Source organism: Procambarus clarkii, chromosome 42 (genome assembly GCF_040958095.1).
Source record: "Procambarus clarkii isolate CNS0578487 chromosome 42, FALCON_Pclarkii_2.0, whole genome shotgun sequence".
NCBI classification, from domain to species: domain Eukaryota; kingdom Metazoa; phylum Arthropoda; class Malacostraca; order Decapoda; family Cambaridae; genus Procambarus; species Procambarus clarkii.
Genome location: NC_091191.1, coordinates 30,953,793 through 30,971,079, shown reverse-complemented (window position 1 = coordinate 30,971,079; position 17,287 = coordinate 30,953,793). Strand labels below are relative to the sequence as shown.

General features: G+C 32.3%; 1 protein-coding gene across 1 annotated transcript; it reads right to left on the bottom strand.

Moving 5' to 3' along the window:
• Nucleotides 1-2,350: 2,350 nt before the first annotated feature.
• On the bottom strand, nucleotides 2,351-4,285 carry LOC123750462 (baculoviral IAP repeat-containing protein 7-like). Its single transcript, XM_069339721.1, has 3 exons — nucleotides 3,367-4,285; nucleotides 2,641-3,271; nucleotides 2,351-2,418 (listed from the first exon to the last, which is right to left on the bottom strand). Exons 1-3 carry the CDS (start codon nucleotides 4,258-4,260, stop codon nucleotides 2,351-2,353), a joined length of 1,593 nt encoding a protein of 530 aa, XP_069195822.1. The 5' UTR covers nucleotides 4,261-4,285.
• Between the last annotated feature and the right edge of the window lie 13,002 nt (nucleotides 4,286-17,287).

Genomic DNA, 17,287 nt, shown 5'->3' with positions numbered 1-17,287 from the left:
ATCCGTGCATTCATACACAAACAGAGATCCCGTGGTTATGCGAATACTTGCAATTCTTTTACTTAAAATAATAACAATTAAATTAATAATAATTAACATAATTTTTACTCAAGATTCATAGAAATCATTAATCCTATTTTAGAAGAAGATTTATAAGACATCTAAAAACAGATATACAGACTTTGTGTGATATTTATTTCAACATTATATATTAATAGAATGTTGCAACTATTATTTTTAAATATTAGGTAGTTTCCAGCTACGTATATCGCATATAAACGTTGCAAAAAGATTTTAGACTGAATTAACACATTACACATTTATGGAGTAATTAACAACAAAACAATCTTTATTTTCATTGCAGAACATATATCAGAGCATACTAGTGACTCATACATTTAAAATAGTGTGATTTTTAAACAATTCGGTTGTAAACCCGCAGAACCGCCTACCCGCCAAAGACGTAACATAAGAAATGGTATATAATTCATTATTTTAAATTACATATATAATCATTAATAATATTCGGCAGCTATGGAGGTTCTCCATAGGTAAATTCCTGTACTCTAACAAGATGCTACTTGCTGTTTAGCTGTTTAAATTCTTGGAAAATTGTAATGACCAGCGACATAAAATATAACAATGAAATAGTAGCTGGTAACTGTAGGTGAACGAAAAATTAAATTCCAAATTGATTAGATGTTTTTCTAAATATAAAGATCGACCTGAAGGAATTTTATGAATTATGGACTAATTAAACAAAAAAATAGGTAATTTTACTTGAAGAACAGATACCAGAGAATAGTTAGTGAGTACATTTATATTGTATAATGGGAGAAAGCCCCTGGTATCCGCGAATTAAAATAACCACCTACATTAATTGATAACTAGGAAATAGTATCTGGAAACTTTATCTGAACGAAAACACAATACCAATTTGTTTAGATGTTTTTCTTAATATAAAGATCAACAGTAAGGAATCTTATTCATTATGGACAAATTAACAAAAAAAAACGATAATTTTCATTGAGGACCATATATTAGAGCATACTTAGTCACTTATATATTAAAAGTATTGTGTATTTTGAACCATTGAGGTTGTTAACAAACAGAACGGCCTACCCGAAAGTCGTAACATAAAATGTTGCATATGTTTGCTAATTTATTATTTGATAAATGATTATTATTAATTTACGACAACTATAGAGGTTTCCCATTAGTTAAATTACTGTAGTCTGACTAAATGCTACTACAAAACATATATAAATCCTGGGAAAGTCACAATGACCAGCGACATTAGAGCATGGAGGGTTAAATAGTAGCAGGCAACTGTCGGCGAACGAAAAATTCATTTCCAAATTTATTAGATGTTTTCCTAAATATAAAGAGCGATAGGCTGGAATTTTCTGGATTATGGCCTAATTAAGGCAAAAATATATATATTTTTACTTGAAGAACAAATATCAGAGCATAGTCAGTGAGTTATAGAATAATAAGTGTGGTATTTCATTGTATAACAAGAGATAGTCCATGGAAGCGAAAATAGACGTAGTTTTACACAAAATAACGTCCAAAAACAGCCGTAGAGTCAAACGGCAAATGTTGACGTTCTTTTTAAGAGGACAGGTTGACTAAAGACCTTGACAATTGCATGTCATCAAATTCATATGGTGCAACCATTATGAAAAACAGTATGTGCTCTCTTATTTTATATGATCAATTGTTATCCACTTCCCTAGAAAGAAACTTCCAACAGAAAAAGGGTGGTTGTAGACCAGTTGATGGACAGATTGGTTGGGTGGTTGTAGATCAGTTGACAGACAAGTTGGTTGATTGGCTTGACTAGTTTGTGGAATGGTTGTTTGCTTCTTCAGTTCCGCCAGAGATTGAATAGTACTGCTTGTTTGTTCACTTTCACTGTCTAGAAAGTTATATCAAGAGGTAGTATGTAGTGTAGTGTGCTTGGATTGCGACTCTACCACTAATTAATCCATAAACTGTGTTCTGCTGCAGGCTACCTTAGTGACACTTTTATACTACCTTAAAGACAAAAAAAAAAAAATAGAAATATCTATTTTGAAAGGATACACACACACACATTGGTATAACTAAACTACAACTTTTCCTCATCTGAGATTATATCTGGGGAGAGGAATAATATTTCGTCAATAATAATTATAAGGTATTTATTATAGGAATAATAGGATTTGAAATTCATATATTTCCAGCCGGGTTGATAGATAGGATACATTATGTTATGTAAATGGTCTAAAATCATCCTTATTACTGTAGGTGTGGACATATTTTTGTATCCAACACAACTTTCTTGACAATGATGTTTTCTAATTTCTTAGAAGAGTCTTGGGTATGAAGTATTTTCAATATGGTCTCCCTCAGCACCTTCAGCCACCAGCACATCTGTACGTTCATTTCCATAAATTCAAACATGTTAGGCTTTGCAGTATTGCTCTCGAATCGTACATATCATATCATTATCACACATCTAAAATATTCTTTACTATGATATAATTGCTTTAATAGTATATTTTATCTCAGCTCTGCAAATTGGACATGTGGATATGTTTGATGCACATTTGAAACAAGTGCATATGTGATTACAAGGTAAAAACATTAACTCACTCTCCTTCTCCATACAAATCTTACACTCAATCACTCTGTGTCTAATTGTACCTTCTGATTTTGGGAGAGCGGCAACTTGATCAGTTATTCTACCAAATAATGGTTGTGGGTTAGAATCACCAGACATTGGTGGGCTTGGGACAACATCAACTTCAGTCAATGCCAATTCATCAACTATTGTAGATTCTACTTGCTGATTGGGGTAAGAAGCCAACTCAGTTCCATCAGACATTGGTTGGCTTGGGACAACATCAACTTCAGCCAATGCCAATTCCATTAAAGTTGTAGATGATTCTACTTGTTGGTTTGTGTCAGAAGCCAACTCATTTCTATCAGACATGGGTGGGCTTGGGACAACATCAACTTCAGCCAATGCCAATTTATTTACTAGAAGTTTTCTAACTTCGTCTTCTATGTACTGTAAGACTGCTTCAATAAATGACTCAATGTCAAAGAAAGGTAACCCCTTCTCTTTGAGTTGATTATGATACGTTGTCATCACATGATCTTCCTTGAAACCCATTGAAATAAGGTGCTTAGTTATGTCTAGTTCCTTAATAAGTTTGTGTTGATCTTCATTGATATGGGTTATTGAAGGGTTTGTCTCATAAGGTGGCCTTTCCCTTTGAACCTGAAAAAAAAAATAAAGTTAATGTTACAAATGGCTTTTATAAAGATTACAATAATAATAGTCAACCTTCATTTCAAGTTACTTAGCTGACATACCTGATCAATGAATTCTTTTCCTTTCATCAAGAAGAGGAAGGTACACTCTGGGTACCAGCGAGCATGTTCATCCCAAGGTATATCATCAGTTTCCCAGTTTCGAAGTCCATTCCCACAATTATAACAGCGCACATGATCACTTAAACCACAATAGAAGAATCCAGCTTCTGACAATTCAGTTGGTTTCTGTGTTACACGTTCAGGCCAATTGTTAAAGCTTGCTAGGCGACTTTCAAGTGTTAAGTATTCTTTTCGCTTGGCAATGGTATGTTGGTGAACTCCATTGTCTGTCATAGGACTTAGACCACAGACATCTATTCCTTGTCTATAGGACGAATTTTTACTATTTCTCAGTGGAACGGAATAACCCTCGAATTTTTCATTAAATATCAGTGGAAAATTTCCCACTGGTTGGTTTCGAATGAATTGACAATGGGGAAAGTGATACTGATGTTCGCCTCTGGGAGTGTCTCCTCTTTCCCAGGAACCAAGAATGCCTCGACAAAAGACACAAGCAACGTGGTCATTTGTTCGAAGATAGTAAAAGCCATCACGAGCCAAATCAGATGGTTCTAACCATTCAAGTGGCCAATCTATGTAGGTATCCAAACGTTCCTTTTCAAACCGTAAACTGTCATATGAATCAAACTTCTTAGAAATAGATCTTTTCACGTTCTGATGAAATGTGCATTCTGGTTTCTCTTTCTTATGTAAAGCAATGATTCTATTTTCATCTTTGTTTACGTTCGTGGCATCAATTTGAAAATGGCACATTGAACATTCTAAAATATTTGCTTTATGAGTATAATAGAAACCCGCCTTTGCAAGTACATGACTGTTTACACTGAAGTTACAGTCCTTAAAAGTCTCCAAACGATTTTTTTCTTCTCTCATTGCTATGAAAACAAAATGTGAGTGTTGTATTAGACTGACTAGTTAGTGACTGAGAGAGGCATCTCTCTCTCTCTCTCTTTATATAATACACAATCTCCCTCCCCCCTCCTCCCCCTCCTCCTCCTCATCCTCTTCCTGTTGACTCATAGACTTAAAATTGGGACTATAAGAGTTTATCAGCTGAAATCCTTTACCAGATCCCTTAAAAAGCTGAAATAATGGTAAGAAAAATATAGGGAACCAAGTGGAAATTCTGTGATAAAAATAGAAATTTTAATTGTGGAAATTTTACTACATTTTTTACACTACTACCTAACTACTTACTTATTTTTATTGATGAACACTTTATATATCATGTGTAAATCAATACAAACTCCAGTCTAAAAGATGTCATCCCTACCACAGGTGTTACTAGAAAACATATTTTAATTAATTGTCCCTAGTCCACTTCTCGACAGTAATGAAGACGGTAATTTGTCTCTATAGACTTCTAAAGATGATCAAGATGAAAATGTGTAACTGAGTTGGTTGTCTTCCCAATGCCTTCCACTGTATAATAAAGTTAATGGTAACTAACCACCTAATTCCTGTTCTTCATCATCTTCAAAATTGTCGGTCAAATTTTTTTCAAAAAGAAACCTGCTCCATATTGTTGGAAATTGGGGCCTAATATCTTTCACAGCAATATGTTTTTTTTCTACTTTTTCATTTAGCCACTGTAGAAAACTTGTCCCCATTTCCTGAAAGTAATGATAATTATTTATTAGTGTTATAAATCCCTTATTTTTCAAATAATTAATTTCTTAAGAGGGTCTTTTTATGAAAACAAAGTAGGTAGGTGCTTTACCCATCATACTCACCTTACATCTTTGTAAAATATAAATCGAGAACTTGAGCCATTTCTGAATTTCATTTAGTCGTAATTGAGTTAAGTGAATATTATTCTCTAAACTCCAATTATGCTTGTTTTTTTCTTGGATAAAAAACAATAAACTGCTTTTTCCCTCAAGGCTCTAAGTATTACATACCATCTTGTTTTTACTTTTATCATTCCAATTGTTTCTTCATTCTCATTTAGAAAATAAAAAACTTCACCTTCTTTGTAAAGATCACTTCGCACCTGTAAAAATAATTTAATAATATAGTTTCATAAAAGAAATTGTATTGAAAAATGTGACAATATAAATTGGCACTTCCTTGTACAATAGACTTTTTGTTTGCCTACCTTATTCTGGTGTTTCACTACATCTTTAGCTTCAATTATTGAATAGGCAGGAGATGTAAAGCCTAATGCCGTAAACAGGTTGAGTGTGTAGTGTGGAGGTAATGCAAGAAGGCTAGTCTCTTCATTTTCGTTGTACAATGGAGTAAAACAGATAACGTTGAGTTGATGCTTATCCAAGTGACTGAGGTTAACAATATGTTGGTTGTCAGGTTGAAGAAGCTCACACACAGCTGTACATTTAGTATAGTGTAAGATACTATATACCAAATGTCGATTCATAATATCCATATTATTCAATGTATCCCACAGTGATCTGGCCACAACTTTAGCAACAACATAACGTTCTCCATCATACCGCTCAATGTCTTCCCTTTCTCCGATTAACATATGAACACTTTTACTCCCAGTAATTAAAAAAAATTTACCATTAATGTATCTGCCACTGAAATGAGCTGATTCACCATTCACTTTAGTCATACAAACTACTTTAGAAGTAGTAGTACTGAGACCTTCTAAGCAATATTGTTTCCATAGATCATTTGTTTCCGGTTGTTTATCATCCTCATCACCAATACCACCAGTAAATTTTTAATTGGCAAAGATCACTAAATCAAACTGTCCCTTAAACTCCAAGAGTGTTACACCACGAGGAACATTTTTTCGAACTTCAGGATCATTGTTGTAGATTGTGTCATCAGGGCCATAGCAGTTGACCTTTATATCATGAAGAATAGCAGGGTCGTCTTCAGGGGATAGGATTCCATGTGGGACATTTGCACTTATTCTTTTTATCTTCTTTTTTTCTTTCAATGTTTTTAAAAGATTTTCATACCTACAAACAAAACGAAAAAAAAAAAATAAGAAGTAATAATTTATTGGGGTATGGATATTATAAAAATATATATATGATATATATTATTAACATATTATAATAATGATACTTACAATTCCGAAGACTTTAAACTGTTTTCAGCATAGCAAATCATCTTCTGAAATGATGCTCCAAATGTATCTGGAAGTTTTTCTTTCATCTTGTTTTGGTATATGTTATCAAGGGTCATCATTAACATATTTATAGAAAGTGGTGAATCCATAGTTGTTGTATATGTCAACAATTAAATAATATTAAATAGTTATCACTATGGATATATGCATGCTGCATCAGACCACTTAACACTGAGGTAATAATATTGGGCATAACGTTTTTATATACTTGAAGGCGATTTAACTCACCCCTACCCCTCCTCCTCCTCATCCTCCTACTCCTCAAGTCAGAATTTGAAAAGATAGATATAAAAGAATTCAACTGTCAGTTGCAACCCTAGTCCTGTGCTGTATCTAGTGAGTCCACTTTGATAATATTATATAATAAGATAATATAATTATATTGACTTAGTTTGGGTAAGGTAGGGTCTTGTTTGGTCTTACTCTAATTATTAGTCCTGCATCACCTTATACTATCTTAGATAAAAATGTTGATTGATCAGTTAAGTTACATATGCCTTAACATATTTTTTTTTTTTTTTTTACATTCACAGATTTGAAATAGATCACCATTATGACTGATATTAACGAGACAACAGCAAATTTTGAAAATGATAAGACTCTGAGTGAACCCAACCCTACAGACAAAGCAATGAACCCCAACGAAATATGGGAAGCTGAATCTGTAAAGACTGAACCCAACCCTACTAACCCCAATGAAATATGGGAAATTGAATCTGTAAAGATTATGTTAATAAAACTTGAAGAAATACTATTAAAGTGGGGAATAAAATATGAATTATTCATGAGACAAAATAATGGAGTCAAGCTTGAAAATACCTATCAAGTGATTTTGATGTCGAAGGCCTCATCACAGGAAAAAATTGAAATAGACCCTATTAAAGTAGTATTTCAAGATGATGAATTGGTTTTGTTTAATGGGTGTGATGACAACTTAAGTTACCACCTGAAAAAACACAAATATGTTGTGTGTGAGTATACCCTCATCCAATTAACTATCCATAGTTTTTTTAAATATGAAGAAAAATTACCCACTACTTTGTACATACGAATTTTTAAAGATGAATGGGCATCCAGCCCAGCGTCGGATAATCGGGTGAAGTAACTTTACACACAAAATTTAATGATTATTTCCTCGGCTCCTAAATAGATGTTTTCCTCCTCCCCAACTTCAATGGAAGAATCACTTGATATATCAATGAGATCATGCTTAAATATCATGTCTCCAAAAAGCTATAAATGTCTCCTGTCCCCCCTCCCCTCTATTTGGAGGAGGTGGGTGCAAGGCGTCGTCCTCATTCACTCCAAACCCACCTTCACGTATCTAGACAGTCTTCACAATACCGACATATGACAACTTGTACTGACACTCACCGGAACTAGTGCCAGCCATACTGACATTATCATCTTACTTTTTAATTATACTACATCTGTTTCCATTCTGGGCTCACTTTTTATTTAGTGAAAAATTACAGTGAAATTAAAAGGTGCCCCCATTCCCCTACCTATGTACACTAGAATAATAAAGGCAAAATTAAAAAAAAATAAAGCAATATATTTTATAATTCATACACACTTTTATTTAGTGAAAATTACAGTGGAATTAAAAATTAAATGAGGCAGCCTTCAACTGTTCGAAAGTTTTTTTGTTTTAAATCAGCAATCTCCTGCCAGAGGTTTGTATTCTTCTTCTTCAGGTCAGTGATGTATCCACGTCAGTCACTATGTCAGTCACTGTGCGGAAGTTTTGAATAACATTGGCTCTTTGGTCCCATTATAAATTAATATGACTTCCAAGTGGTTGCATATATCAATTCTCAAAAGAAAGGTGGGTTGTTTCAGCCTTCCAACTCTTTAATTTCATTTTTTAAATCATCAATCTCCTGCTTGAGGTCGGTGTAGTTCTGCTTCAGGTAAGTGATTATTTTTAATAACTCTTGCTCTATCATCTTCAATAGTGTGTTGTTCTGATTGATGTCGGTGTTGTTCTGCTTGATGTTGGTGATTATTTTGCTGATTAATTGTAACAACTCTTGGTCTGTCTTCAAAAGTATTGTCTCATTCTGCTTGATGATGTCGGTATTGTTCTGCTTGAGGTTGGTGTTGTTCAGCTTGATGTCGTGGATTATTTGTAACAACTCTTTCTCTATATTCAATATTAGTGTCTCCTCTTTCTCTTCCCAGCATAGTTTCAAGGTTTTTTTCAGCGTATCTTGTGTCCTATTCTCCATCCTGGGGTTCATCTGAGGAGAGAGCATCTTGGACAACTTTTTCTTTGGAAGAGCAGCGAAGCTGGCAATCAGTGGATGTAATATAAGAGTGAGAGTGGTCGGCGGCAACGAATATTTATATATATATGGCTCAACTGACACAGTACTGCTCCGGGCAACCAGCTATTACATTACTAGGTGGACTTCGCCGCCATGAGTTTGATCACAAGGTTTTCAACACTTTATCTAAAATATCACTTTTAAAAATGTTGACTTCAACCTTCAATGGACCAAAAATTTATATTAAATCAGTATTCTTCTGCTTGAGGTTGGTGGTGTTCATCGTTTTTTCTAATCAATATTCTTTTGATTGAGGTGTATTGATGTTCTCTCTGTGACATCAATAATCATTGTTTCAAGTTTTTTTTTCAGCGCAGCTTCTTTACCTTAACTTGTGGGCGACAGCAAGTTAATGAAATTGGGGAGTATGACTGCTACGGGATGCCCACTCACGGATGCGATCCCACTATTGCTCGACACGGGTGCTTTTGGGTGCTGGGTTGAAGAAGTTACGTAAAAAAGTGAATTTGAATTAAAAATTGCCCAAATACTAGAAAAAGGTGGGGGCCTGGGAGCCTTTTGGAAAAATTTGGGTTGGGGTAGGATAATAAAATAAATTAATTTGTGGATATAATATAATATATTCAGTATCTCATTCTTTTACCTTTTTTTACCCCAATTATTTATTTAGAGTGACTAACAACTACTACTATTTTCTGATTGAACTGTCCATTCATGCTTATTTTGTAAAAGTATTTTCTTGGGGAAATAAGCCACCACAATGCAGCCAACAACATTCAGAAACCGGTTTCAAGGTTCTGCTATACAGGCATTCCTCATTTTTTTCTCCAGTCTGTGTGATTTTATCCATGATGGCTTCGGAAAAAAAAAAAAAAGTAAATTCCGAATGGTCTGAACAACTTCTATCTTCCATTTAGTGTGTCACTTCGACATCTCTTTTTGGGAAGTTGCGGAGCTGTGTAGTAGCAAATAACAAAGACATTAATATATTCTCTACCGAATAAATTTTAACAGAGCATAGGAATTCACAGATTAAAAAAAAAAAACTTTTAATCACCAAAAAATAAATAACGTACAACTGAAATTAATCCTCTTAGTAAAGTTAATTACAAATACATACCTGTGCCTGTTGTTGTTTCCTGACCGAAGACACGTTCCTCCACATTCTCCTGCTTCTCCCATTCCTCCCCTGACTTGGTGTCATCATCTCCATCTGAAGACCATGGCCATTTGATTTTTCTAGAATCAAGCTTCCTTAGTGCCTTTTCTTTCTTCTTCATCTTTCTCTTTATGGCCTTATTTAGTACCAAGCCCTTTAGTTTGTCAATCAACCGGTCACTTTCGAATGCGTCTGAGGACGACGATAAGGACGACGATGAGGACGACGATAAAGACGATAATGAGGAAGAAGATGAAGAAGATGACCTTGCTTTTACCGTTGATTCAACCAAACAAGACATTTGCTCAAGTAAGACAGATACAGCTTGACCTCTTTCAGCTTGTTCTTTTGCTTCCCCAGAAGAGTTAGTAGTTATCTCGAAACCCTTCATCAGTTCGGAAACAAGGGGTGGGGGAGGATAGAGGGAGGAAAGAACGAATAACAATAAATTAAAATTACTATTATAATTGTGTTTTACTGTATTATAATGAATAAAAAATCAATCTCTAAATGTTAATTTACCTGAAAGAGACAAATAATTACAAGTCAATCATTTTACACTATACTCTCCTTATATGTTTCCAAATGGCTTAGGAAGTGGTATATTCTGACTTGTTCCTTCAGCTTCGGCTGTACCTGATCATTGCACACATAAGTAGTTAATGTAGGTACTATAACAATAAGAAATAGAGTGTGTGGTTTTTTTTATGATTTGATTCATAAACTGAACTGGTAAGGAATTGATTATTGAAGCTTGTTGTTATGTAATTCTTGATGGACTAGATGACTGCATATGGATCAATAGTTAAACTGTAATGACGCCCGCCACTACCCTACTGAATGATAAACTGCTTAATTTCAGTAGACTGTACACCTGACACTGGAGCTGGAGAGAGAGCAAGGGTTTGTGACTCTTAAATAGGCAGAAATTCTCCTTTTATACCACTATCCCATCCCCCTCCCTCCACCATAGGTTGCTGAATCAATACAAGTTATTTTCATTAATATTTTCTATATTTTTATTAATATAGGCCGATTACTATTATCTAATTCTGATTATTTTGTTAGATCATAAACACATAATTTAATGGATAAGTAGTATATAATCAAAGGCTGAATGTTTTCTTAAAATCTTTCTATTCTCTTTCCCTCTTTTTTTGGAGTTGAGTTAATTTGCCTACTCCCCGACCTGCTACTCCTTTTTTTAATTTTTTTATTATTATCCCCCCCCCCCAAAAAAAAAAAGTCCTTTTTATCACCCTTCTTTTCGTCTAGCATTATTACATCCTCTTCAATTTCCTTTTCAACCTCCTTCTTTTCTTCTAGCACTATTGAACTAGTGTCATTTATTGGTTTAATATCCTCATTCTTTACCTTCAACTGATGAACTGGGGTCATTTATTGGATTAATATCAACTTCCTCTTCCAATTGCTTTCCATCTGTTCCTCTCCTATTCATGAACTGTTTTCCTCTTTGATTCTTTTTCAGAGTCAATATTTCATTTTTTCGTCTGTCTTGGGTATTTAATTTTGATCGATGTTTGGCATCTTTTTGTTTTGTCCCTGAATCTGTTGTTTTATATGTTTTTGATGTTTTTGTTGTTTCCTGTGATGAAACTTTCTGAGAGGAAATTATTTTTAAAATGATTTCATCGCCGATTACATTTAAATACTTCTTTATTATTTGTGTTTCAATAAACCATTTCTTTTCTTGTTCAATATCATCACTGTTCAATAATGTAAGTAATTTTAAATTGTTATCCTTGTTATCAATAGACACTATTTGGTTTTTGTAAATTTCATCGTCGTTAATGTTAATTTTTTCTCCAATCAGTGTTAAACCCTTAATATTATATATAATGGGAAAAACAGAAGGGGTTTTAATAGCTTTCTTTATATTTTGGGAGTTTAATAAAGCTGTTTTCATAGTATCGATGTCATATAGGTGTTGTGAAAAATATAGGTTTAATTGAATAGAAGGCATAAGAATTTTATCGTTTATTACCATAACAAGATTTTTATAGAACTGGGCGCAGAATATAAATTTAGAAATATGATTCGAAAGAGAATAGAATAATTGTTTCATTTCATTTTTGGCAACACTATTCCTACAAAATATTTCTTTTACTTTAATCTGATCGAATGCTAATAACAAATACTTTTTTCGGCACTTCTCTGATAGGTAAGCATCGAGTTCATTAATAATAGTTCTGATAATAGAATTGAACTTTTCTACTAGAGTTTCATCATAGTCTGAAGAAACGTCAATTGTATTAATCATCGACAAATGTATTTTCGATTCTTTTAATTCAGAAGTCATGACTAACATTTTAGAATTCATTTCTTTATTTGTTTGTTTTAATATCGAATTTTCTGATTCCTGCATTTGTTGAATGGCTAATATTTTAGAAGTATCACCATATGATTTGTGAATCACTTGCAAGATAATTACATAAAAGTGTTTTATATTTCGTATGCTAAAATCTTTTTTAAGTTCGTTCTGATAAATTGTATATATAATTGTAATAAAAGTATATACCTTTATAACTTCATAATTTGTTTCTTTGGTATATTTGTATAAATCCGCAAGTTGTTCTATTATCTTTTCTTTAACCAAATCCATAGATGCAAGTTCATCTACTAACATTTTAGCCAAATAATTTGGTTCTTGTAACTGACGCTTTAAAACAACATTTAAATCAACATAAGGCATTAATTCTGTTTTGTGTATTTCTACTATTTCATCAGTAATATTAGTTTTGAAACTATTTAGTATATGATTAAATAACCCTCTTTCTTCCTTGTTAGTAAATAATATATTTGCTATATTTTCAGGTTGTAGATCATTATTATTATAATTACTATTGTTAATAATGTCATTTAACTTAGCCATTCTATTTGTGTGTTCTTGTTGAATATAATTCTTGTGTTCTGTATTAAAATGATCAATAATCTTTATTATTATTTCTTCAATTAGTTTATTTTTTTCACTTGAATAACTATTATTTATAAACAATATATTTAAAAAACATTCAGTTATATCATTATTTGATAATATAGATTTTTTTTTAAATTATTAAATAATGTATTATTAAAATTATTTATTGTGTTTATATTCACCAATAATTCCTTATATTTATTTAGCATTTGGTCCTGAAGTTGTTTATAAGTTTCTTCTTCTTGTCGATGTTTCTCAAGTTCTTTTGTTTTGAGTGATAATAACTCCTCATATTGCCGTTGATGGGCTTGTTTTTGTTTCATATAGGTTTTTTCTAGTTCATGTTTTTCATAGTTACATTTCTCAAGTTCATTTTTGTAAGTTTCTTCTAGTTGATGTTTTTCATTAATATGTCTATGACTTTGAGTTAATTCTTCATTTATTCTATTTATTTCTTGTTTTTGTTCAGATAATTGTGTGGTACATAGTTGTAGGTTTTTATTGAGTTCAACGTTTTTAGATTTTATTTCAGTATTATTTGAATTAATTAGAATATTTAACTGTTTAATTTGATTACCTAATTCTGTTATTTGTTTGTCTTTTTCTGTTAGTTGTTTGTCTTTTTCTATATTTCTATTATCTAATTCTTTTATTTGTTTGTCTTTTTCCTCTATTTTATCTTCACATTATTTTAATTGACCTAAATACAATACTTGGGTTTTCAATTCTTCTTCATATTCATTGTTGTCAATTTCTATTTTGTTTATTATATTTTTTTGTTTTTCTATTTCAGTTGTAAACTTGTCAACTTGTTTATTTAAATCGAGTATTTCGCGTTCTTTTTCTGCTATCGCAGTCTCTAGGAATTTTTTTTCCATATTACACTCATCATATTGTTTATTTAATAAAGCTATGGTTTCCTTTTGTTGATATTGACTTTTAATAAGAGGATATGTTTTAGTTATTAATTTTATGTATCGATCAGATAGATCAAATAAATGAAACAATTTATTTAGTAATATGATTGTTCTTGTTTCATCATCATCTTTAGCAGAAACATTGTTTAAATAAGTTTTTATATTTATACATTCTCTTAAACCTGAGGTCCCATCCTCAGGGAAATGTACCATACTCAAGATTGTTTTAACAATTTCACTCATTTTTTATGGGGTGAGAAAAAAATACCTATTTTGAAGTCCTATGTTAATTTTATCTTATTGAAATGAAATGAAACGCACATTATTTTGAATAGGACATTCAATGTTGATTTTTCAGCATTCAAAATAATTATTTCTTGCATTGAATACAGGATACCATAATTTTACATTCTCTCGAATATTACGTTTCTGGACTCATAATCGGAAACTATATCAGGGAGGAGTCCTGATCTTCCTCCTGTTTCTTGTTCTTCTTCCGAGATTTCCACATAGATATTAAATTTAATGCTAGCAAAGGTTTCTGAGGAATTAATGTTCTTAGCCACCATTTTACATTCCACCTCATTATTACCATCTTGAAGTTCAAGTTTCATTACCACAAATGGTGGTAATGAATTTTCTTTAATTGGAAAATCATACTTAGAGAATCCCTGAATAAATATATCTTGACTTGCCGCATGCGTACATGATATCCACAATTTGTCCATGTCGAATTTTTTTCTTTTATTATGTGATTTGGTCCGTACTGCATTTATATGGTTTTGTAATTTAACATCTTGTATTTCACTTTGATCTGTATAAACATTAGGTTTCAAATCATTAATATTCCAAGGAAATATTAAAATAATTGGATTTTTGGTATAATATCCCTTGTCGTAACTAGAATTTTGCCATACAAAATTTGTGTTATTTGAGACAATATTATTATCTAAATATCTGTGGATTTTATTGTAATTTAAAAGGAAGCTATTGAAAGGCTTAATGATTGTATTCTCACTTTTGATTCTATTCTTAGGATTATACGAAATTGGTGGTTTAGGAATAATTACGAGACCTTTATAGGTATTTATATCTCTGATAATAAACGGGGAGAATAATGATTCCAACTTTGAAATGATTATATTAGATTCTTCAGATGACTCTGTTGTTGTTGTTGTTGTTGAACTGATGGTGGATGGTAATGTTGTTTCTTGAAGTACTTCAGAGGACGTTGTTGTTGTTGTTGGACTGATGGTGGTTTGTAATGTTTCAGAGAATTTTGTTATTGTTGGACTGATGGTGGATTGTAATGTTGTTTCATGAATCGGATCATGTCTGATAGCCTTACTGACATTGATACGTTTTCCGCGTAAATAAATAATTATTATAACGACTATAATTAGGATTATAGCAACTAAAATTCTTATTATCCCCATTGCTACTTTTTTCTTTTTTTCCTATTGTTTTTAAGTTATAATAAATTCATAAAAAAATTTATTTTAACAGAATATCAAACATATGCTGTACATTTGTTTCTTTAAAAAATAGAGGTTTAATAATAATGAAAAATTGCTTTTTATTAGCTTTTAATTATATACAAACTTTTTCTGAATCGAATGGATATGTCCATAAACGACATATCCTATACGAAGCCTCTGCTTCAGTAGTAAATATGGCTAATGGTTATTGTTATGTAGATAAATCGGTCTTTCATTTCCCCTTCAAATGCATTAATAGGTATCTAGATATAAATACAAAAACGAACAAAGATGAAATAACAGATGTAGAATTAAACCAAAATCAAGAAGAATTAAATAACTTAAGCGAATGTCTAGAAACTCTGGTGTCAGAATATGATATAAAATATGTCTGGGTCTATGGAAATAATCAAATCTTATTCCAATTACCTGTTTTACAAAATCTGGCAGTCTTCGATATCCGAAATAAGAACATCCACACATTTAGAGACAAAATAACAATAAATAAATCTTTTAATGAATCTCGAAATGTATTATACCGTCAGGGTAATATTTATACATTTCCACCAGTTTTACATAGTATTACAAATCTTTGTCATTTACTCGCCCAAAATTTGATTAATGGATACCATGATTCCACAAAGAGTATTACCTTCTATAACACAAATAAAAACAGCAATAATGATCTACAGTGTAATTTTCATTTAGAAGGTGAGAGTAGTTCAACTTGTGCTTGTCTGTTGAATGAAATAAACCGCCTTACTCTTATGTTCATATCGGCTAGTCAAGAGCTATATACGACAGAATATAAAGAATACATTAATAGTAATCATAGGGATAAGGAACGAATGTGCCAATATATGGCTGAACGTGAAGTCGAATACAAACTGCAAGCGCTGTTGCTCAGTATGGTTTGGCCCGAGAAAATACATTGGCAATGTAGGAGAAACATAAATGGAATGGATGTAGGCGTAACAATTCGAAACTCTCTTGTTAAAAATAAATATAACTGGATTCAATGGGAGGTTAGGAATTTTAACAAACACATAATGAAGCAAACAAGGGTGAATCATCAAGATTCATATATCATAGCAAATATTCTGATCTTTTTAGGGTATGAAGAAACACATAATATATGTAAACTACCATAACAACAATCCTAAAACATTTCATGCTAAGAAGATAATAAAACTAAATTATTTTCAAATGCATGACTTAGGAAAGAACCTGGGACATTGTTTAGCTTAACAATATGAAAGATGCAAGAATAAGGATTTTTTGTTTTCAATGGTCAAAAAGGGTTGACATGTTTCATTCCATATTAATTCCACTGCAATTTTCATTAAATAAAAGTGTGCATGTTTTTATTTGTTAAAATTTTGCCTTGGTAATTATTATTCAGTGTATTCAGTGTAGGTTATCGAAAGGGCAGGACTGTATGGGACATATGTTGTTTTCGTTGTGTTTGTGAATTGCCTAGATAAGCTAGATAGTAATAAGTACCACATAAAAGTCCCGGTTCTGACTAATAGCTGGTTGCCGGAAGCACTGTGTTAGCTGAGCCACATATATAAATATCCGTGGCCACTCACTACATCCACTAACGGATGGCCATCCAGCCAGCCCACCACACACGCTTTGCTGCCCTTCCAAGAAAAAGTTGTATGAAGATGCTTTCCCAGATTAACCCTAGGCAGAGACAAGTTGAATAAAAACTTGAAAAGAATGGAAACACTCTTGAAGAAGAAAAAGAAAGAGTTGATTTACCTCAAGAACGAGAATAAGATGTTAACACAGAAGAATGTTGTTATCTACCAGAAGTTTCCACCAAACAAGAGAGTGAACTAGAAAATAGAATATATAAGGGAGGAAGAAAAAGAAAGAGTTGTTTTACCTCAAGAACGAGAATAAGATGTTAACACAGAAGAATGAAGTTTCCACCAACCAACAAGAGAGTGAACTAGTACCTCAAGAACGAGCGTAAGATGTTAACACAGAAGATGCCACCAACCAA

What these genes read in the sequence shown, in the direction of transcription:
- LOC123750462 (XM_069339721.1), bottom strand. Translation starts at nt 4,260, where the DNA reads ATGAGAGAAGAAAAAAATCGTTTGGAGACTTTTAAGGACTGTAACTTC. An exon ending in GAAAAGAATTCATTGATCAG is followed by an intron (nt 3,272 to 3,366) that starts GTATGTCAGCTA and finishes TTTTTTTTTCAG; the next exon opens with GTTCAAAGGGAAAGGCCACC. An exon ending in GATTTGTATGGAGAAGGAGA is followed by an intron (nt 2,419 to 2,640) that starts GTGAGTTAATGT and finishes ATGAACGTACAG; the next exon opens with ATGTGCTGGTGGCTGAAGGT.